This window comes from Sus scrofa, chromosome 14 (assembly GCF_000003025.6).
Source record: "Sus scrofa isolate TJ Tabasco breed Duroc chromosome 14, Sscrofa11.1, whole genome shotgun sequence".
In the NCBI taxonomy this organism is placed as follows: domain Eukaryota; kingdom Metazoa; phylum Chordata; class Mammalia; order Artiodactyla; family Suidae; genus Sus; species Sus scrofa.
In genome coordinates, this window is record NC_010456.5 from 87,864,914 (window position 1) to 87,887,691 (window position 22,778).

At 36.7% G+C, this 22,778-nt stretch overlaps 1 protein-coding gene across 5 annotated transcripts in view; it reads left to right on the plus strand.

Moving 5' to 3' along the window:
- The window catches only part of BMPR1A (bone morphogenetic protein receptor type 1A), a 148,521-nt gene that overhangs the window by 121,644 nt on the left and 4,099 nt on the right, over positions 1–22,778 (plus strand). For all 5 annotated transcript variants that reach the window (XM_021072031.1, XM_021072032.1, XM_021072033.1 and 2 more), the window contains 7 exons: positions 4,653–4,749; positions 4,909–5,008; positions 11,448–11,592; positions 15,996–16,188; positions 17,731–18,028; positions 21,837–22,012; positions 22,561–22,691. In XM_021072031.1, the coding sequence (XP_020927690.1) occupies positions 4,653–4,749; positions 4,909–5,008; positions 11,448–11,592; positions 15,996–16,188; positions 17,731–18,028; positions 21,837–22,012; positions 22,561–22,691 (1,140 nt within the window). The remainder of the gene's footprint in view (positions 1–4,652; positions 4,750–4,908; positions 5,009–11,447; positions 11,593–15,995; positions 16,189–17,730; positions 18,029–21,836; positions 22,013–22,560; positions 22,692–22,778) is intronic.

Genomic DNA, 22,778 nt, shown 5'->3' on the forward strand with positions numbered 1-22,778 from the left:
ATATCTGGTAGTTTTCCCTTTTTTGCTTTCAACCAAATTGCTAGATCACTGAAAATAATTTTTCATAATAGGATTATTATAGGAGTTTTAACATATATGATCAGAGGGTTTTTAAAAGAATTATGAGGAGTTCCCATCATGCCTTAGCAGTAATGAACCTGACTAGGATCCATGAGGATATGGTTTCCATCCCTGGCTTTGCTCAGTGGGTTAGTAATCTGGCATTGCTGTGAGCTGTGGTGTAGGTCACAGATTCAGCTCAGATCTGGCGTGGCTGTGGCTGTGACTGTGACATAGGCCAGCATCTGCAGCTCCGAGTCGATCCCTAGCCTGGGAATTTGCATAAGCTCCAGGTACAGCCCTAAAAAGAAAAAAAAAAAAAATCATGAGACAGTGGTATAACAGTTTCTTCTGTTATTATGTCTTTATGTGAACAAAATATCTTAGTACTAACCCTAAAAAAGGAAAAAAGAAAAGTAGCAATAAAGTTAATGCCAAATTTTCTCATTCTAGCAATAAGTAATTTTCCATGCATTTATGAATTAATTTTTTTAAAAGTCCCATCTGTCTCATACCTCTCCAATAAAACTTTCTTTTTATGTTAGTATTTTAATTAAGGTTATAATATATATTGTTTTGATTAATTTTATACTAATAATTGTGAGGATAAAGCAGAATTTTTTTTTTTTTGTCTTTTTGCTATTTTTGGGGGCCACTCCCATGGCATATGGAGGTTCCCAGGCTAGGGGTCTAATTGGAGCTGTAGCCACTGGCCTACGCCAGAGTCACAGCAACGCAGGATCCGAGCCGCGTCTGCAACCTACACCACAGCTCACGGCAACGCCGGATCGTTAACCCACTGAGCAGGGGCAGGGATCGAACCCGCAACCTCATGGTTCCTAGTCGAATTCGTTAACCGCTGCGCCACGACAGGAACTCCAAGAATAATTTTTAAGATTTAAGGACATACTATCCTTAAAAAAAGAGGAAATAAAATACATTTTTGAATTAATTAAAATTTTTATGGTCATATCCACAGCACATGAAAGTTCCCAAGCTAGGGATTGACTCTGAACACAGCTGTGGCCTACACCACAACTGCAGCAGTGCTGGATCCTTTTTTTTTTTTTTTTTTTGTCTTTTCTAGGGCCGCACCCAAGGCACATGGAGGTTCCCAGGCTAGGGGGAGCTGTAGCTGCTGGCTTACACCAGAGCCACAGTGACACCAGATCCTTAACCCACTGAGCGAGGCCAGGTATCAAACTTGCACCTCATGGTTCCTAGTCGGATTCGTTAACCACTGAGCCACGATGGGAACTCCTGGATTCTTTAACTGACTGTGCTGGGCCGGAGATCAAATCCAAGCTGCTGCAGTTGGATTCCTAACCCACTGTGCCACAGTAGGAACTCCTATATGTATTTATTTTTGATTTGGAGAATTATAAGTCAAGTTATATTACGTTATGGCATAAGTATTGTGGAGGCTGTGGAAAGGGAATAGGAGCTCAAGGAGAAAAATGAACACTATAAAACTGTCAGTTGTTAAAGAGCATTTGTCCATTTATTTTTTTTAATAATGATAACAGTTAGCAAATTGCTATATTATTTAGAGCCTGCTGAATACCTTAAGCATGATTTAACAGTTTTATTTTAAAATAGCAATAGTAAGGAAATATAATTATTATAGTCTTTGTAATAATAGTTTTAATTATTAATTATCCTATATAATTAATAGGATAATTTGCAGCTGTTTATGATGAAAAAATTTATGAGTGAGAGGATACATTGTTTTTCAGAATTCATTTAGGGGCCACACAGACAAAAAATGTTGACCATCATTTATCTCTCTGTGTATCTTGCTACGTATCATTCTTCATTTCCCAGGCACTTAACTTGAGCAGAATAGCTATTGTACTTTTACCTGAGACTTTTCCTCCCAGTTCTTCCACACACTGCCAGGTTTGGATCAAAACAGTGATAATCACCATGCTTCGCCCAGACCTTGATGTTCGCTCCCACCTTCCAGTCTCTGGTGGCAAATCTGGCTTATTTCTCCCAGTAAAGTGAATTATTTCTTAGAAACTGTACTGGCATTCCTTGTCATTTGGTTTCAGTTCCTTCCTCATGTGCCATTCCCTCTATGCCAAAACTCCCCCATTCAGGCTCACTAAATAAGTTTAATTTAGAATCTCCTATTTAATGAATGCCAAGTGAATTTTTTCCCTACAAGGATTTTTATTGCCCACATTAATCTAGAAATACAAATAGACTTGGGGGGAGTGGGGAAGCACAGGAATGAGAAAGGTTTTTTCACCCAACTCCATTATCTAGACACACCTAACTTTTGCCTCCCCAGATACATACTTAACCTAAGCATGAAGTGCATCTTATGTTGCTTATTCTTGGTGAAGCCACATTGAGTCTTCCAGGAGATTACAAGCTTATTCTAGAATCTCTACTAGTATCTGTGTCACTTTTACTAAAGGAAGAATCGATTTATTGAACATTTACTATTTGCATTTAATATGCTAGATACTTGGTAAATTTTACCTCGTTTCCTCCCAGTTACCCTGTAAGGCAGATATTCTTTATCCTCCATTTTATAGCAGAGGAAACTAAAGCCCAAAGAAGTAAGTTCATTGCTTAAGGTCACAAAGTTAATAGATCGCAGTGGTAGGATTTAAGCTATTTGATTCCAAAGCCCTTGCTGATTCCATAATGCTGTGCTGCCCTTAATCTGTTATTGGTAGTCTTTCTTTCCCTTTTAAAAATAATATAACATTTATGACTGAGTCACTTCACTATACAGCAGAAATTGACAATTTTAAAATCAACCATAACAAAAAAAATAAAAGTAATACTACATTTAGCTATCTAGTTTTCATCACTCCTCGTTTCTAACATCTTTGACTTAGACCTGTCTTTTAGCCCTCTCCTAAGTGCTCTCGTCTTCCTGTGGTATAGCTCACCTATCTTAGAAGATATGAGCTCAGACAGAACACAGAAACATGGTAGGATCTCTGCACACTTCATCCATCCCTTGGTGGCCTTTCTTCTAACACTGCCCGAAACCCCCTTCTGATTTTTCCTTGCATTTTCTGTTCTGTACCACTAAGCTTGTTTTGAACTCTAGCTAGCCTTACTGGAACTATTCTTGGATGCTTTGCACTTATTTTATTCATCTTTAAATAAAAACTCTGCATTCCATCCTTCATGTGGGTTTTCTCTAAATCTGGGATTTTTTCAGTGTCACCTATGTAACTCCTGACATGTCTCTCTTTTCTCTTTCTTTTTATGATCATTTAAAAGTAAAATTGTTGGACTTCTCTTGTGGACAGCAGGTTAAAGATCCGGCGTTGTCTTTGTGGCGGTGGCTTGGGTTATGGCTGTAGTACGGGTTCAATTCCTGCCCAGGAACATCCATATTCCATGGGCGCACCCCCCTCCCTCCAAAAAAGTAACAATTGTCTAACACTTTCAGTTACAAAATGTAAAACTTGTGCTTTTGGAGGTTTCCAAATAATCTTGACCTATCTTCCCTTATAGAATCTCACATTCTATAAGGGAATATCTGGTTAATACGAGGTTTCTCCTTTCTGGCCATCTGATATTTAGGAATAACATGGTCAATTTCTACTTATATTCTTGCTACTTTTATAATGACAAACAATTCCTTTCTGTTACTATTTTGGTCTAGAATGGCACTTATCCCAGGCAGTGCTGAAATGTCAGCATTCAAAAGTTGAGAACTCAAATACTGTACTTGTAATCAAATAAAACTTCACATTTAGTTATTGAGTCTGTTCTCATGACTATCATCTTTCCATGTGTTCATTTTCTGATCTTTTAGGGACACACATCTGGTTTGTGGTCTCTAAAAAACCCTCAGGAATATTGTTTCTATATTTTGCCCTTATCCTTACCAAGCGAGCTTCAACTTGCTTCATTAGTTTCAACACAGTTGTTATGTGCAGAATCAGCAGTATCTTCTGCCTCCTTGACTACCTTTCCTAACTTGTCATTTCTTTCACTGAGGATACCCTCTGCTTTTTGTTCAGTCTGATCTTAAGTCTCATCTAAGTCTCAGTACTACTGTAAGATCATATTTGCCCTACTAGTAGATTACTATTTTAATACTAGTAATGTATTACCTGTATTTTTTAGGAAAAGATCTCATGACTTTAATTCCTTTTTTACTAAAAACAAATGACTTGTAATACTTTGAGAGGCCAAAATTTTGGTGAAAAATACTTATAAACTATTGTTTATCTGTAATTAAGTTAATAGTCTAGTGCTATAACACATCATCTGCATACATACATTCTTAAAAAAAAAAATTTTAGGAGTTCTCCTAAGGGTCTGGTGTTGTCACAGCAATGCTTGGGTTGCTGCTGTGGCATAGGGTTGATACCTGTCCTGGGAACTTCCACATGCTGTGGGTACAGACAAAAAAGAAAGAAAAAAATTTTTAGAGTCTTCATAACACTATTTCACTACAGATTCAAATTTTTCAATAATCTTTTTTCACATGTAAGATTTGCAGGTCTTTTTTACTCACTGAATTATAAATTGCATTTTATGAATATTTTAAAAATTAATTATCTGTTTACTGTATTGCATTGTTTCTAATTTTATCATTACTCGTCCTCTAGGATTCACCGAAAGCCCAGCTACGCAGGACAATAGAATGTTGTCGGACCAACTTATGTAACCAGTATTTACAACCTACACTGCCCCCTGTTGTTATAGGTAGGTTAGCTGAGAAAAGTACCGTCTTAATTCTCAGTACAATATTTTCTCTGGTTTTAACAATAAGTCAAACTTTCTGGAATTTAACACCACAGATTATTTTTCCTTTTAAGATGTGATAGAAAGATATGTTACTTCTTTGTTTACTTCTGTTGTCAGGTCCATTTTTTGATGGCAGCATTCGATGGCTGGCTTTGCTCGTTTCTATGGCTGTCTGCATAATTGCTATGATCATCTTCTCCAGCTGCTTTTGTTACAAGTAAGATAATTTTGATGCAAAGTATTTTGTTGAGTATTAGATATAAACAGTTGTTCTTTTGTTTGTTTGTTTGTTTTTTAGGGCCTCACCTCAGCTTATGGAAGTTCCCAGGATAGGGGTTGAATCGAAGCTATAGCTGCCAGCCTACACAGCCACAGCAATGCAGAATCAGAGCCGAGTCTGTGACCTACACCACAGCTCAACACCAGATCCTTAACCTGAGCAGGGCCAGGGATCGAACCTGAATCCTCATGGATACTAGTCAGATTGGTTTTTGCTGCGCCACAGCGGGGACTCCAGATATAAACAGTTGTTCCTGAGCTGAAACTATTGACTACTGAGTGTAATTGAAAAGCCGTTAACTTGTATTCTCTGGTTGTATCTTCTTTAAATAACTAGATTATAGTTTTCTTAAGGGAAAAGAGGACCGTACTACCAATTAATTGGATACAATGTTATACTTTTGTTATGATTTTTTGTTTGTTTGTTTTATAAAATATTGAACATTCAGGAGTTCCCTTTGTGGCTTAGTGGTTAATGAACCTGACTAGGATCCATGAGGATGTGGGTCCGATCCCTGGTCTCACTCAGTGGGTTAAGGATCCAGCATTACTGTGGCTGTAGTGTAGGCCGGCACCTGCAGCTATAGTTCATCCCCTAGCCTGGGAACTTCCATATACCATTGATGAGGCCCTAAAAGCAAAATGTGTGTATACACACACACACACACACATGCGCACACACACACACACACACACACATATATATGTATGTATATATAGAACTTCTTTCTGAATTTTTAAAACCTGTCCCAAGAAATTGACTATATATATATATATATATATAATATATATATATATAATAACTATATATATTTTATTCTTGGTTATTTGGTGGTTCAGAATTGTTTGCAAATGCAAACATGATTTCAGAAGACAGTTGCCATATGAGAAGAGCAGTAAGAGGAGGACTTCACTTATAAAACATTATCTTACTAGCATATGGATAAAAAGAGAAATCAGTAGAACTGGTTACTAGACCCATAAGTAGATCCAAGTATCTAAAGTGTATAAAGAAAGTTTAGTATATAATAAAGGTAACATTACAGCTAACTGAAATGATCTAAAGAAAAGTTGGCTTGTTCAGTAAATGGATTTGAGAGTAGATAGCTGTATGGACGAAAGTGAAGTTGAATCAATTCCCTACACTGAAATAAATTCTAGACAGATTGGAGCTAGATATAAAGTGAAATGATAAAAATATGAGAACAAACCTTAGATTTTTAAAAAATAATCCCAGAGTTTGGAAGACCCTTCTGAGTCTCACATAAAACCCAAGCAAACAAACAAATAAACCCCTTAAAATAAAAAAAAAAAGATGGTGTCAACTACATAAAAATAAAACTTTACTCTGTGGTAGAAACCACTATAAATGCTCAGAAGACAGACTAATAGTGAAAAATATCAATGGCTTATATTACAAAGAGCTGATTTCTTGAATATACAGAGCTTCTATAAATCAAAAAAATAAATAAATAAATTCAATGGAAAAATAGCCCCCCTAAAAATGAACACATGGTTAATCTAAAAAGAAATACATGTAACTCTTAAAAGAAAAAATAAAAAGATGAATCAAGAATACTCAGAATATGAAAAAAGAAAATACTGTTTGCCACCTATTACACTGGCAGAGATTCAAATGTTTGATAATAGATCTTTTACGCATTTAAATTTTAGAAAGCTGAGACTGATTAAGCATACTTATTTACTTCTGTTGCCCCCACTAAAACTGCAGTAAGAAGTTTTAACTTTTTGGGGAGTTCCTGTTGTGGCTTTAGTGGGTGGAAAACCTGAGTAGCATCCATGAGGATGCAGGTTCAATCCCTGACCTTGCTCAGTGGGTTAAGGATCCAGCGTTGCCGCAAGCTGCAGTGTAGGTTGCAGCTCGGATCTGACTTTGCTGTGGCTGTTGTACAGGCCAGCAGCTGCAGCTCCAATGTGACCCCTAAGCCAGGAACTTCCATATGCTGCAGATGCAGCCATAAAAAAAGGGGTGGGGAGAGTTTAACTTTTTGTCCAACTAGGACAAGGAGACAAAGACAATAGCAGAAAGCTTTGGAATCTGTAAAGCTTATGGATGAATAGTGATTTTATAGACCTAAAAATCTGAATCCCAAGCTAGAAATTGAGAAAGACAAAAAGCAACCAGTTTATACTTCAGAATTCCCCAAGAAGCTCAAGAATTGGCAGTACCACTTATCTCTGGAAGTGAAGTTGAGGGTGGCGGTAAAAACCAAGAGGATTGCTTGAAAGTCTGTTTTTAGAAAGTCAGATGCTGAATTATTTGTGCAATACTGCATTAAGAAATCACTCTGAAACTTAGTGGCTTGTTATCTGTCACTGTTTCTGTGGGTCAGGAATTCAGGAGTGACTTGACTGGGTGGCTCAGGATCTTTAATGACATCCAGTCAAATGTCAGCAGAGGCTGCACTCACATGAAAGCTTGATTGGAGCTGGTAGAGCCCTTTCCAAAATAGCTCACTTCTGAGGCTCATTTGTTGGCAGGAGAACTGAGTTACTCTGATGTGAGTCTCTCTGTAGAGCTGCTTGAGTGTCTCTCTGCATGAAGCCTGGCTTCCCCCACAGAGTGAGTGACCCAGGAGACTAAGGTGGAAGCTGCAATGCTGTTTATGATTTAGACTCAGAAGTCACACCATCACTTCTGCCATATTCTCTTGATGCATGGGTCAGTTCTAGTGCTTTATGGAAGGGAATTAAACAAGAACAAGCACACCAGGAGGTGAGAAATTTTGTGGACCTTTTTTGGATGCCAAGTATCACTGGCTGATAAATTACCACTTTTCTGTTTGACTATTAAGGATGAACATGGTGAATCAGTTTGTCCCCCTGCTTGGCACACAGATGCTTCATTTTGTTGATGTTCACCCACCTCCCCTTGGCCCAGAATGTCTGTTTGGCAAGCAATATCACAGATTAGTTTATCAATTGTAAAGTCCACTTCTGGCTTTATAATCAGCCCACCATCCTCATTACCATTAAGGGACCCCTGATCCCACAGTGGGTTAGATCAATGATTTTAAAATTAAAGTAATTAAAGTAGAAGTTCCCATTGTGGCTTAGCAGAAACGAACCTGACTAGTATCCATGAGGATGTGGGTTCAATCCCTGGCCTTGCTCAGTGGATTAAAGATCCCACATTGCTGTGAGCTATAGTGTATGTTGCAGATGAGGCTCAGATCTGGCATTGCTGTGGCTGTGATGTAGGCCAGCAGCTACAGCTCCAATTCAACCCCTAGACTGGGAACCTCCATACGCCTCAAGTGCAGCCCTAAAAAGACCCCCCCAAAAAAGAAAAAACCAAAAGTAATAGATCTTTGCCTATGCCCTGGAGGCGAGAGAGTTTGCAGGAAAAATGAGATCCACATGTGTATAGAGTTTACATAATTATAAAAATGCAGACATTGAGTATCAGTCTAAACAAATATTATGCTGTAACTTTGAGGATGCAAAGACAGAAGTATTTCTTTTGGGGAAAGGGGTGGGGTCTTAAATGATGAGTTAAATCCTCATCTTCCACAATGTGAAGTCAGTAGTTAAAGCCTAAGACTAAAAAACTGAAACTGTCAATATAGGCACATTATTTAGAAGTAGTAAAGTAAAAGTTAAGCAAATCAGATTAGATTAAGAATGTTTGGTTCTAAGAAGTAAAAAATGGGTAAGAGGAGAAATAAGATATGGGAACTGCTGTTTTGTTACTAAGCCCAAAGAACTGTATAACTTAAAAATAGATGAATGTAAACGATAAAATTAAAGTTCTAAAAGTATTATAGCACAAGGGTGTGGTTGAGAGAGTAGGGAAAAATGGGCACTTGCATATAATAGTGGAGGGAATATAACTCGTATGACTTTCAAGGGGCCGAAAGAGCATCCCGTCAAAATTCCAGATTCAGTTCTAACTTCTAGTCATTTGTACTATAAATGTGCCAGGAAATGTTTTCATTTCAACCTCGTATGAAACAAGACTAGAACAATCTAAGTCGTACCAATAAAGGAATGGTTAACAACTGTGCAGTGGAATAGTGTTTAACCATTAAAAAATGAGACCTTTTATGTACTACTGTGGAGTGAGCCTCCAGATATATTGCTATGTGAAAAAGCAAGATACAGAAAGCTAAGTAGTGAACCAGGGTCAAAACCCAGACACCTGGGTCTGGAATCCATGATCTTAATCATTGCTATTCTGTCAAGGAAATGATTTAAATGGTACCTAGTATTCCTGTTATGAATTTTCCACAACTTAACCCTGACAGCCATATTTTAGTTATTTGCAAAAACTTGTTAATATAAACAGTGCTGCAAAAAGCATTTTTGTGGCATTCCCTGGTGGCTTAGCAGGTTAAGGATCTGGCAATGTCACTGCTGTGGTGCGGATTCCATCCCTAGCCTGTAAACTTATACATGGCTCAGGTGCAGCCAAAAAACCAAAACATTTTTGTATCTCTCCTGTGCAGATATATAAGAATTTCTTGGAGTACCCACTGTGGTGCAGTGGGTTAAGAATCTAACTGCAGCGGCTCAGGTCAGTGGGGAGGCACAGGTTCAGTCCCCATCCCAGCACAATGTGTTAAAAGGATCCAATGTTGCTGCAGTTGTGGCTCGGATTCAATCCATGGCCTGGGAACTTCCATTTACCATGGGTGGAGCCATAAAATTTTTTCTTAATTTTTAAATAAAGAATTTCTTAAAAGTATACCTACTTTAAACTTTAATGTTATCACCAAATTGATCTCCATAGTGGAACAGTTTGTACAGCTAACCAAAAGTGTAATATCACAATGTACATTTCCCCACATTCTAATCCAAATTTGGAACCGTCATATTTTTAGACCTTTGCCAACATTATGGGTGTGAAATAGTAGCTTGTTTTCAATTTGTTTTTCTTTTCTTTTTTTTCCACTAGTTACTTTTCTGAGAACTGCCTATTTGTGGTTTTTGCACATTATTCAACTGGGGTGCTTTATTTTTTTTTTTTTTTCTTATTGATTCACAGTAGTTCTTTTTATAATCTGGGTACTAAATCTTTGGTAATTGTTATAGTAGTCTTTTCTCTGTCATTGTTATGTGATTCCATTTATAGTGTTTTATGTCAGGTTTTATTTTAATCAATCATTTTTTCCCCTTTGACATATGCTTTTGAGTCTCACTTAAGACAACTTTCACAACTCTAATGTTAGAAACACATTTTAAAGGTTTTAAAATTTTCATTCTCTCATTTAGTCCTTTAATCCATTTGGAATTTACAGTAATGGATGAAAATTAAGGAATACATCAAGTTAGATTTGTCTTCCATATGGATAGCCCAGTAAACCTAACCGTTTTCATAATTTTATTTTTAAAACTCTATATGGGTAACTGACTCAAATGGTTTAAAATTCAAAAGGCACAAAAGGATATAGAGTGAAAAATATTCCTCCTGCTCCTGACTCTAAGCCCTCCAGTTCACTTCCCTGTAAGAAACCTGTGATTGGAATTATTTCCAGTTTCTTGGATAATCTTCTGGAGACCATTTATGCATATTCAAACAAAAACGTATACACATTGGTGTTCATCTCCCCTGCTTTTTTTTTCCTTCCAGAAATGATAGTAAACCATATGTGTGACTATAGCTTCAAATATATCTAAAATAAATGTAGCGTAATGTTAATATTTATTAAATTTAAATGGCTTACACGTTGAGTACCTATTAATTTCTACCTTCCTATATGTTTGAAATATTTAATAATTTAAAAATTTTTAAAGAAAAGCCCTCAAAAATATCAGAATGAAGAGAATTTGTTTTCTTTTCCATAAACTCCTTTTTCTTTTTCAAAGTGGAAATGTATTACTCATTTTGATACAAATATATGAACAATAAAATTCTATAAAATTGGGTTATGGTGATCGTTGTACAACTATAAATGTAATAAAATCCATTAATTTAAAAAAAGAGGAAAAAAGAAAATACATATGTAAAGTAGAAAGTGAATATTCCTACTACCTTAGCAATAACTTTTATATACAACATGCTATATATCCTTTATGGTCTTTTTAGACAAGTATAGACATGTATAACTTTTAAAATGTTCTTGCCAAGATCACATTTTACATGCTATTTTTTAGTCTTTTTTTTTTTTTTTTCACTTGCCAACATACTGTGGATGTCTTTCTACTTTGAGATGGTATACAGCAATACAGCACTCTAACTCATAACCTCCATTTCTAGACATTATTTTAAGAGAGAATATATTATCCTGTGATAAGACTAATAATCATAATTTGATTATGATCCCATCTGAAGGATGATAGTGTCAACAACCTTAAGATTTTTCTTATCTTAGAATTTTACAGTTTTAATATAGATTATTTTCTGCTTTTTAAAGACACTATTGCAAGAGCATCTCAAGCAGACGTCGTTACAATCGTGATTTGGAACAGGATGAAGCATTTATTCCAGTTGGAGAATCATTAAAAGACCTTATTGATCAATCACAAAGTTCTGGTAGTGGATCTGGACTACCCTTGTTGGTAAGTTGAAATGTCATGTAAACATGACTGGTTTTTTGATACAGAATGTGTTGTCCTATGATGGTAGATAGCATAATAATTATAGGGAGGGAGCAGTGCTAGACATATTTTTTCTTCTTTTTTAGAAAAATGGTTGTAGTACGGCAAGGTGAAATTAGTTAAAATAAGAAATATGAAACAAGAAAAATAGAATAAGCAAGTAAGATAGAGCCACAGGCAAGGATAGGAGAGAAAATGTGGTCATGAGGTGCTATGGAAGTGTTAGAGTCGGCTCAGAGTTTTGTTTTTAAGAGCCAACTCGAGAAGTCAGGTATAAATGTCTTGCATCTCTAAGGTTAAACTGATTGGCTGGGAGAAGTATAACTTTGAGATTCTGGAATCAAAGCAAAATCTCTCTTCACAGAGAAGACACTTCCCTCAATATAATTCTATATTATCAAAACACAATTCATAAAAATAATTTTAAAGGGAGTAGATAATTCTACATATATGTATAGAAATATTCAGGCGTGGGTCAAGAGGATCCTTCTAATAAGCACTAGATATCCAGATATATTTTTAATTGTTTCTTTAGTTGGATTTGTTTAAGTACATCAATCTCTAATTTTAAAATTCATTGAGTCAAGTAATTCTGTAATTGAATAGGAAAGGTAAAACTGTCTTCATATATGGACATGATTATCTACGTAGAAAATCTCAAGGGTGATAACATAAAGCTATAACAAACAATAAGTGAGCTTATCAGGATTGCAGAATTTAAAGTCACTGTATAAAAATTACTGCATTTATGTACATTGTCCACAAACAATTAGGGATTAAAATTAGCATCAGAAACATGAGATATTTTGGAATGAGCTTAACGATTTAGACCTATACACTTGAAGTTAGAAAACACTGCCAAAAGAAATTAACAAAACCCTTCATAAGTGGAGATGTATATCCTGTTTGTGAATCAGAAGACTCAGTATTAAGATTTCAGTTATCCTGGAGTTACCGTCATGGCACAGTGGTTAACGAATCCAACTAGAAACCATGAGGTTGCAGGTTCGATCCCTGGCCTTGCTCAGTGGGTTAAGGATCTGGCGTTGCCATGAGCTGTGGTGTAGGTTGCAGACACGGGTCGGATCCTGTGTTGCTGTGGCTCTGGCGTAGGCTGGTGACTACGGCTCCGATTAGACCCCTAGCCTGGGAACCTCCATATGCCGTGGGAGCAGCCCTAAAAAGACAAAAAGCCAAAAAAAAAAAAAAAAAAAATTTCACTTATTTCAAAACTGATTTATAGTTTTGTTTAACCCAAATCATAATCAGAGCAGATTTTTAAAAAACTGATCAGCTTATTCTAGTAATTATTTGAAAATATAATGACCCAGAAGAGCCAGAATAGTTTTGAAAAAGAAGAATAAAAAAGATTCACTACCTGATTTCTGGACTTACTGTAAAGTGTAAAGCTACAGTAGCCAACACCATGTGGTCCTGACATAGAGTAAATATGTACATTAGTGGATAGGAATAGAGTCTGGAAATGGACATACACATATATGATCAGTTGATTTGGATGCCAGAGTAATTCAGTGGAGAAAAGACAGCCTGCTCAACAAATGATGTAGGAAAAGTTGGGCATCCACTTGCCAAAAAGTGAATCTCGACCCTTACTTCACTCCATATACAAAATTACCTTGAAATGGATCATAGACCTAAATGTAAAAGTTAAAGTATAAAATTTTTAAAAGAAAATGTCTTAGAAAGTTATTGTGACCTTTAGCAAAGATTTCTTAGGACACAAAAGGCAAGAGTCATTTTTCAAAATGATAAATTGGTCTTTCTCAAAATTTAAAACTTGGGCCATTCAGAAGATACTTTTAAGAAAATGAAAAAACAAATCACAAACTAGCAAAGGAGAACTGATAAAGAATTTGTGTTGCAGTCTTTTTACAACTCAGTAATGAGGCAAACAACCCAATTTTTTTTGTTGTTGTTTTTCCGTTTTTTGTTTTTTAGTGCTGCACCCGCGGCACATGGAGTTTCCCAGGCTAGGGGTCCAATCGGAGCTAAAGCTGCTGGCCTGTGCCACAGCCACAACAACGCAGGATTGAAGCCATATCTGCAACCTACACCACAGTCCATGGCAATGTCAGATCCTTAACCCACTGAGTGAGACCAGGGATCAAACCCGCAACCTCATGGTTCCTAGTCAGATTTATTTCCACTGTGCCACAACAGGACCACCACAACCCAGTTTTTTTTAATGGACAAAAGATTTGAGCAGACACTTCCCCAAAAAGATAAAAGCATGGCAAATAATCACAAGAAAAGATACTCAGCAACACCAAGGAAGTGCAAATTAAACACAATGAGATATCACTACACATTTTTAGTGGCTAAAACTGAGAATATTAAGTGCAGATAGCAATAGGGATCAGTTGGAAACCTCCTACATTGCTGAGTGAAATGCAAAATACAGCCTGTTTGGGAAACAGATTTGACAATTAAAAAAATCAAGCATACACTTTTTATACAATGAAGCAATCTTGTGATTTACAGAAGAGATACGCAAATATGTCCATACAAAGACCTGAATATAAATGTTCATAACAGCCTTATTCATAATAGACATACATTGTAAACAACTCCAAAGTCCTTCAGTTGGTAAATGGATAAAAAATTGTGGTACATTTATAGAGTAGAATACTGCTTGTCAGTAAAAAGGAACAAATTAGTGATACATGCAACAGCAACACAGATAAATTTCAAAGCATATTATGCTGAATGGAAGAAGCCAGACCCAGAAGTTCCATATTGTATGTTTCCATTTATGTTGTGTTCAAAACTGTAGGGACAGAAAAGACATCAGTGATAAGAGGAGCTGAAGGTGGGTGGGGAGGGGATTGACTTTAAAGAGATAAAGGACCTTTTTTGGGAGATATGGAATGTTCTTTATCTTAATTGTGGTGTTGGTGGTTACATAACTATACATTTGTCAAAACATCCTTATCAAAAAGAGTAAATTTTATTATATGTAGGAAAACCTCAGTAATCTTTCTTAAAAAATAGCAAAATTATTTTTAATAAGTGATACATATGCATAATGCAAGTCAGTTTAGATACTCAATAAAATCTAGCCCATTTTAATTACATTTCCAGCCTGGGCCTTAATTTTCTTTTTTTAATTTAAAATGGTTGCTAATCCTTCCAAGAATGAAAGATAGCAATTTATGTGCATCTTTTCACTCAATAGATATTAATGAAATCACTTGTACTTCAGGTATTGTCCAAAGTAAATATCTGTATTTGATGAATAGTGGGGGTGGAATTCAAGCAAATATGTATATAAATAATAAAATTATAACAGTGATAAGTGCAGGTGAGAAGGGTATGTGTGCTGTGAAGGTATTTAACATAGAGAAACAACACTCTTAAATAAAGGGAACTGTGCATGCAAAAAGACTGAGACAGGAGTGAACTTGAGTGAATTCTAAAAATTGGAACATGATAAATAAGAGGGATGAGGATGGGGGATTTATAGTGAATAATCAGCCTGGAGAGTTAAGCCAGGGGTCAGATAGTGTAGGTTCTTAACAGACTGAGTTGAATATTTTAAACTATCATTTAAATTTTGCTGCATAATAAACCACCCCAAATTTTAGTGACTGGAAGCAACATTTATTATTTTCATAATTCTGTGGCTCTTCTGGGCAATTCTTTTTCTGTATTTGCTCAGCTAGAGCCAGATGGTATAATTTATGTCACAGGGTTTGGTCACAGGGTTCCCTAGAACAGCAAGAAGGGACAAACCCCAAGTTTTCAAGTCTTTACTTGCATTATGTTTGCTGTTGTCCTATTGCCCAAAGCAAGTCATGTCGCTAAGTCCAGAGCTTGTTAGAGAGACTGCCCAAGGGATGTGTGTACCGGCAGGGGAATTATTATTTTTGGTCACAGCCTTGGCATTTGAGAGTTCCCAGACCAGGGATCAAACCTGAACCCTCTACACTGACCTGAGCTGCTACAGTGACACCACCAGATCCTTAACCTGCTGCACCAGAGGAACACCTATATTGACTATTTTTGCGAAGAGTTTGCAACTTAGACTAACCTATTATTTTGTGATTTTAAAATACATTGTACATTGTTTCATTTTCTTTTAAATACAGTACATTTCTTTCTCAGGATCTGCCTCAGGGGACTGGCTCCAGGAGCCCCTGCAGATATGAAAATCTGCAGATGCTCAGGTCCCCTTACAGTCTCCATATCCCAGGATGTGGAACCCACAGATACAGAGGCCTACTATATAAGCGCTAATATTAGAATTGCTTGGGTATATGTACCACCCTTTTTGATGGGAATGGCCTATTAGACCACTTTCTCAGTCTTAATACGTTCTTTTCATTTTACTATTTTCTACAAAGGTTCAGCGAACTATTGCCAAACAGATACAGATGGTTCGGCAAGTTGGTAAAGGCCGATATGGAGAGGTGTGGATGGGTAAATGGCGTGGTGAGAAAGTGGCAGTCAAAGTGTTTTTTACCACTGAAGAAGCTAGCTGGTTTCGGGAAACAGAAATCTATCAAACTGTGCTAATGCGCCATGAAAACATACTTGGTGAGTACACATTTGATTTTAGTCAGTTCCATGTTCTGACAAGGTTAGTGGGATGCTGATGGAAGCCTGCCACCTGGGCTTTGAAAACATATGTGAATTCAGTTATGTGCATTTGGCTAAAGGAAACCCCGTTTAAATACAACCCAGCCCTGAATGGCAACCAACCACTTTACAGACATATTTTGGAAACATTTCAGCGTTGGGTTTCCAGATCACTGCAATAAAGCAAACATTACAGCAGAGTGAGTGACACACATATTTTGGTTTCCTACTGCATATGAATTTTTGTTTACACCATACTGTAGTCTTTTAAGTGTACATTAGCATTATGTCCAAAAAAACAGTGTACATACCTTAATTTAAAGATACTTATATATATATATATAAAAACTTATGTCACAGAGACATAAGTAAGTAATTGCTCTTTGAAAACTTAATTCCCTCAGAGTTTGGAGGCCAGAAGTGTAGGCAGGACCATGCTCTCTGAAGGCTCCAGAGGAGGACCCTTCCTTGCCTCTTCTTAGCTTCTGGTGATTGCCAGCTACCTTTGGCATTCCTTGGCTTGGAGACAGCATTCCTGTCTTTGTTGTCACATGGCTTTCTTTCCTGTGTGTCTGTGTCCGGATTTCCCTCTTCTTCTAAAGATTCCACCCTGGTGGGGCCCACTCTTCTGAACTCAGTTATATCTACAAAGACCCTCTGTCCAAATAAGGTCACATTTATAGGACATGAATTAGGAGGGAACATTATTCAACCCAGCACTCACTGGCCTTTTTCTGAAGGGAGAGAGAAGAGAAAAGAGAGGGAAAGGAGGCCAGTATTATGAACCTGCTTGTCAGTGAGCCAGGCTGAAAAGGCGTTGATGAAGCATTGATGGGCAGGTGGGAGTTGGCTTAGGAGTGAACTCTTAGTTGAACATATATTTTATTTTTTAAATTAATTAATTAATTGTCTTTTGTATTTTTAGGGCCGCACCCTTGGCATATGGAGGTTCCCAGACTAGGGGTCGAATCGGAGCTACTGCTGCTGGCTTACACCAGAGCCACAGCAACGCCAGATCTGAGCCACATCTGTGACCTACACCACAGCTCACAGCAGCACTGGATCCTTAACCCACTAAGCAAGGCCAGGGATCGAACCCAAAACCTCATGGTTCCTAGTCTGATTTGTTTTCACTGCACCAAGACGGGAACTCCAATTTTCCACATTCTTTATAGTTCTTCATGCTTTAGAGAAGCATATCAATTAGTAACATTCCCCCTGTTATTACACGATATGTGATCTTTTTCTTAAGTCATATTATTACCATTTTTATGATTATCTTTAAGATTATTTTAAATAAATTAAAAAAGTGTAACTTCTGTAGTTTACAAAAATGTGTAAATGGCAGAAGTAAAAATTTTGATAACAAATTCAAGACATTTTGTCAAATTTTTATTATCTGTATGTGTTATCTAAGTTATTCGCAATATCCTGAATGAACATTCATTATTCTCCCTACCCACTTCTGAAAACTAACCTTTTAACTCATTAATTGAACAGGTTTTATAGCTGCAGATATTAAAGGTACAGGTTCCTGGACCCAGCTCTATTTGATTACTGATTACCATGAAAACGGATCTCTCTATGATTTCCTGAAATGTGCTACGCTAGATACCAGAGCCCTGCTTAAGTTGGCTTACTCCGCTGCTTGTGGTCTGTGCCATCTCCACACAGAAATTTATGGCACTCAAGGAAAGCCTGCAATTGCTCATAGAGACTTAAAGAGCAAAAACATCCTCATTAAGAAAAACGGAAGTTGTTGTATTGCTGACCTGGGCCTTGCTGTTAAATTCAACAGGTGAGTGGGTCTTCACCTGGTGTTTTGAAATTGTTATAATAATCACCTAAGGATATTTAACTGTTTGTATTCAGGACAGTGCGATTCCAAACATACAACAGGCACATGAAAAGATGCTCGACACTGGTAATTATTAGAGAAGTGTAAATCAAAACTACAGTGAGGTATCACTACACATGGGTCAGAATGTGCTTCTATTTATATAAATAAATAATTGGGGGGTTTTCTTGAGGAGCAGTGAATTAAGGATCCGCTTTGTCACTGCAGCAGCTTTTTTGGTTTTGTTTTTACAAAAATTACACCCTACTGGAATTCCCATCGTGGCGCAGTGGTTAACGAATCCAACTAGGAACCATGAGGTTGCGGGTTCGATGCTTGGCCTCACTCAGTAGGTTAAGGATCTGGCATTGCCGTTGAGCTGTGGTGTAGGTCACAGACGCGGCTCGGATCTCACATTGCTGTGGCAGCTACAGCTCCGATTGGACCCTAGCCTGGGAACCTCCATATGCCGTGGGAGTGGCCCTAGAAAAGGCAAAAAGACCCAAAAAAAAAAAAAAAAAAAAAAGCATCCTACTTTATATACTTCTTTTATTTTTCATTTAAAATTTTTTTAAATTGAAGTATAGCTGTTTACAGTGTTGCGTTATTTTCTGGTGTACAGCAAAGTGATTCTTTTTGTGTGTATGCATTTTTTTCAAATTATTTTCCATTATAGGTCATTACAAGATATTGAATGTAGTTCCCTGTGCTGTATAGTAGCAACTTGTTGTTTATCTTTTTTTTTAAATTGAACTATAGTTGATTACAATGTTGTGTTTCAAGTGTACAGCAAAGTGTTTCAGTTATACATACATATATATGTAATTTTTTCAGATTCTTTTCTCTTAATAAGTTGTTATAAAACATTGAGTATAGTTCTCTATGCTATGTAATAGGTCCTTGTTGGTTATTTGTATTTTATATACAATATATATATGCTATATATATAGTAGTATGTATATGTTAATCCCAAACCCCTACTAATTTATCCCTCCCACTCTTTCCTTTTTGGAAACCATAAATTTGTTTTTTATGTCTTTGAGTTGGTTTCCATTCTGTAGATAAGTTTATTTGTATCATTCGTTTAGATTCTGTGTGTGAGTGATATCATATGATATTTGTCTTTTTCTGTCTAATTTACTAAGAGTGATAATCTCTAGGCCCATTCATGTTGCTGCAAATGGCACTTTTTTATGGCTTAGTAATATTCAATTGTATACATTGTTCCATATCTTCTTTATCCATTCCTCTGTTGATGGACATTTATGTTGCTTATCTTGGCTGTTGTTAACAGTCCTGCTATGAAAATTGGAGTGCGTGTATCTTTTCACTTTAGAGTTTTCTCCAGATTTATGTCCAGTAGTAGGATGGCTGGATCATATGGTAAGTCACATTTTAAGTTTTTGGAGGAACCCCCATTTTTTTCCATAGTGGCTGCACCAGTTTACCTACCCATCAACAGTGTCAGAGGGTCCCCTTTTCTCCACACCCTCTTCAGCATTTAGTATTTGTAGGTTTTTTTTTTTTTTTTTTTTTTTTTTTTTTTCTGCCTTTTTAGGGCTGCACCCATGGCATACGGAGGTTCCCAGGCTAGGGGTCAAATCGGAGCTGCAGTTGCTGGCCTATGCCACAGCCACAGCAACGCCAGATCTGAGCCATGTCTGCAACCTACACCACAGCTCATGGCAATGCTGGATCCTTAACACAGAGGATCGACCCTCTGTCCTCACAGATGCTAGTCAGATTCGTTTCCACCAAGGGAACTCCAACTCTGTATTTTCTTTTTACAGCCACACCTGTAGTATATGGAAGTTCCCAGGCTAGGGGTCAAATTGGAGCTGAAGCTGCTGGCTATACCACAGCCACAGTAACATGGGATCTGAGACACAGCTGCAATCTATGCCCCAACTTGCAGCAACACCAGAGCCTTAACCGACTGAGTGAGACAACGGATCAAACCCTCATCCTCATGGAGACTCTGCTGGGTTCTTGACCTGCCGAGCCACAAAGGGAACTCCAGTATTTATATCTTTTTTGATGAGGGTCATTCTTACTGATGTGAGGTGATACCTTTTTGTAGTTTTGATTTGCATTTCTCTAATAATTAGCAGTGTTGAGCATCATGTGCCTGTTGGCCATCACCACATAATTCTTGATTTCCTACTTTTTGTAGTCTTAGGCATCCTTCTATTTTAGTTATATAAATCTACTTCATTCATTTTTAACAGTGTTATGTAAAGTTTTCCATTTTATAAATGTATTATAATTTATTCCATCTATGACCCATTAAAATTGCCTCCAGTTTATCTCTGTTATTTAAAAAATGCATTTAACCTGCTCTACCACCTCTCTTGTGGTGCAACAGGTTAAGGCTCCAGCACTGTCACTGCAGCAGCCTGGGTCATTACTGTGGTAAAAGTCAATCCCTGGCTGAGAATTTCTACATGCTGTGGGTGTGGCCAAAAATGCCATAATGAATATTGCATTTTATCTGTATATAATGTCCTTGAGCACTTGTACAAATGCTTATGATGGATTCATAGAGCAGGGGCTAGCTAGACATATTAAATTATAATACATATTAAAGTATTATATGTACTGTAGTACATGCACATATTAAATTATCGTATATCGCATGTTATCCCTTTAAAAGCACGAGGTATCAGTTTACACTCCCATAAATAAGGTATAAGTGTGCCATTTCTCCATCACTACCTGATATTGTCAATATTTTTAAACAATGAAAACATCAAATTTTTAGGAAACCATTGAAATTGTTTCAATGTTATAACTCTGGAATACAGCAGCTCTTTCACATTTCACAATTCATTTCAGGCCATAAGTAAAAGTACTAGTCCATAGTAAGTCACACATTATAAAGTTTTAATCTTCTTTCCTTGTTATTATGGTGCTCTAATCCTGTTGTTTTTTTTTTTTTTTTTTATCATTGGAGTGTTAATATGCTCATATATTCATCAGATGCTATTTAAGAAAATGTAAAATACATTATATTAACCTCTATTTCAGAGTAGTTTCCAGAACCTGCTAGAACTGGGATCCTGAAAATAAATCATTCATGTCTTCCAACTCTAAAATTTACTCCAAAAATGGAAAAAAACAATAAATATCATCTATTATTAGATTATCAATATGATTATATAAACATTACCCACAATAACACTAAGTTGGTTGGACCCATAATGAAAAAAATGTGCTCCTAAGTTACAAAGGATCGCATGAGAATGGTTAAAGCAAATGATTCTTCTCAAATTTTCACATTCACTTGTTCTGGGACATAATTATCTACCACTTTTTAAATATTCAATATCATTCTCTTTCTTAGGCATAAAACTTGTTTGGTGACAAAACTTGACCTGAACTATTGTGAGATATTTACTATCTTTATTTATCCAGCTTAGTATGAATATTTGTACTTAGTTTTTCACTGTGGACATAGTATGGACACAGTAATGATTTTGATTAAGAATAATGCCCCAGATCCTGCTGGGGATGTTATATAATATATAGCAAATATTTAAAAGGGTATATTACTTTTTTAAAACCCTGAAAGATGCTAAATTTCAAAATACATTTCACCCAAGGATTTCCTATAAGGGAATGTAAACATATTAGGTAGATAGATAGATTTTTTGTTTTATTTAGTTATATATAGAGAGAGACAGACTCTTTTACAAAATGCAACAGAAATAGAAGATAAATGATTTTTTCCTTGGCCCTCAACCTGGGTGTTGTCTGTTTTCTGTTTCAGTGATACAAATGAAGTCGATGTACCTTTGAATACTAGAGTGGGTACCAAACGCTACATGGCTCCAGAAGTGCTGGATGAAAGCCTGAATAAAAACCATTTCCAGCCCTACATAATGGCTGATATCTATAGCTTTGGCCTGATCATTTGGGAAATGGCTCGTCGTTGTATCACAGGAGGTAGGAGTTTTGTAGCATGTTTCTGGTTATATTTGTATCCTCATCCTTCAGAAAATACAGCTCCAGTTATATAATTTAGGTATCATATATGTCGAGGATCCCCAAGACCACGCCCCAGCTGTGTGATTGCATTAGCAGGACTTTTGTAAGCAGGCCTTTTTCGGTTAACATCTGCTGTGTTAACTCTTTTCTGTATACATGTTGTCTTTCTACTGCAAAACAAAAAATAAATATATAAAAACCTCATTCATTAGTAAAAACAAATGTGTACATAAATATTAAACAGAATTTAGCATAAGTGAATGGTTTGCCTGTCTTATTTTTAAGCAATATTGGTGTGTCCAATATGGATAGCTATGGTGGGGATAGAGGAAATAGACATAAAAAGAGAGCATACATTTACTGTTACAAGTGAATCCTTTACTCTGTAATTTTTTTCTTTATGTAGGAATCAGTTTTAGTTCCATAGTTCAGTAAGTGGTGCTGAATGTATCGATGTATTTTGTCCAGCCACCTTTTTTTACCCACTGTGTTCTCACTCACTACAGGAATAGTAGAAGAGTACCAGTTGCCATATTATAACATGGTACCCAATGATCCATCATATGAAGATATGCGTGAGGTTGTGTGTGTCAAACGTTTGCGGCCAATTGTATCTAATCGATGGAACAGTGATGAAGTAAGTGGAATTCAGTCCCCTGAGGAAGTGATTGCTGAGCGTTGCCAAAGATATCTACCTGCTTACTACATTCTCTTTACATTTCAG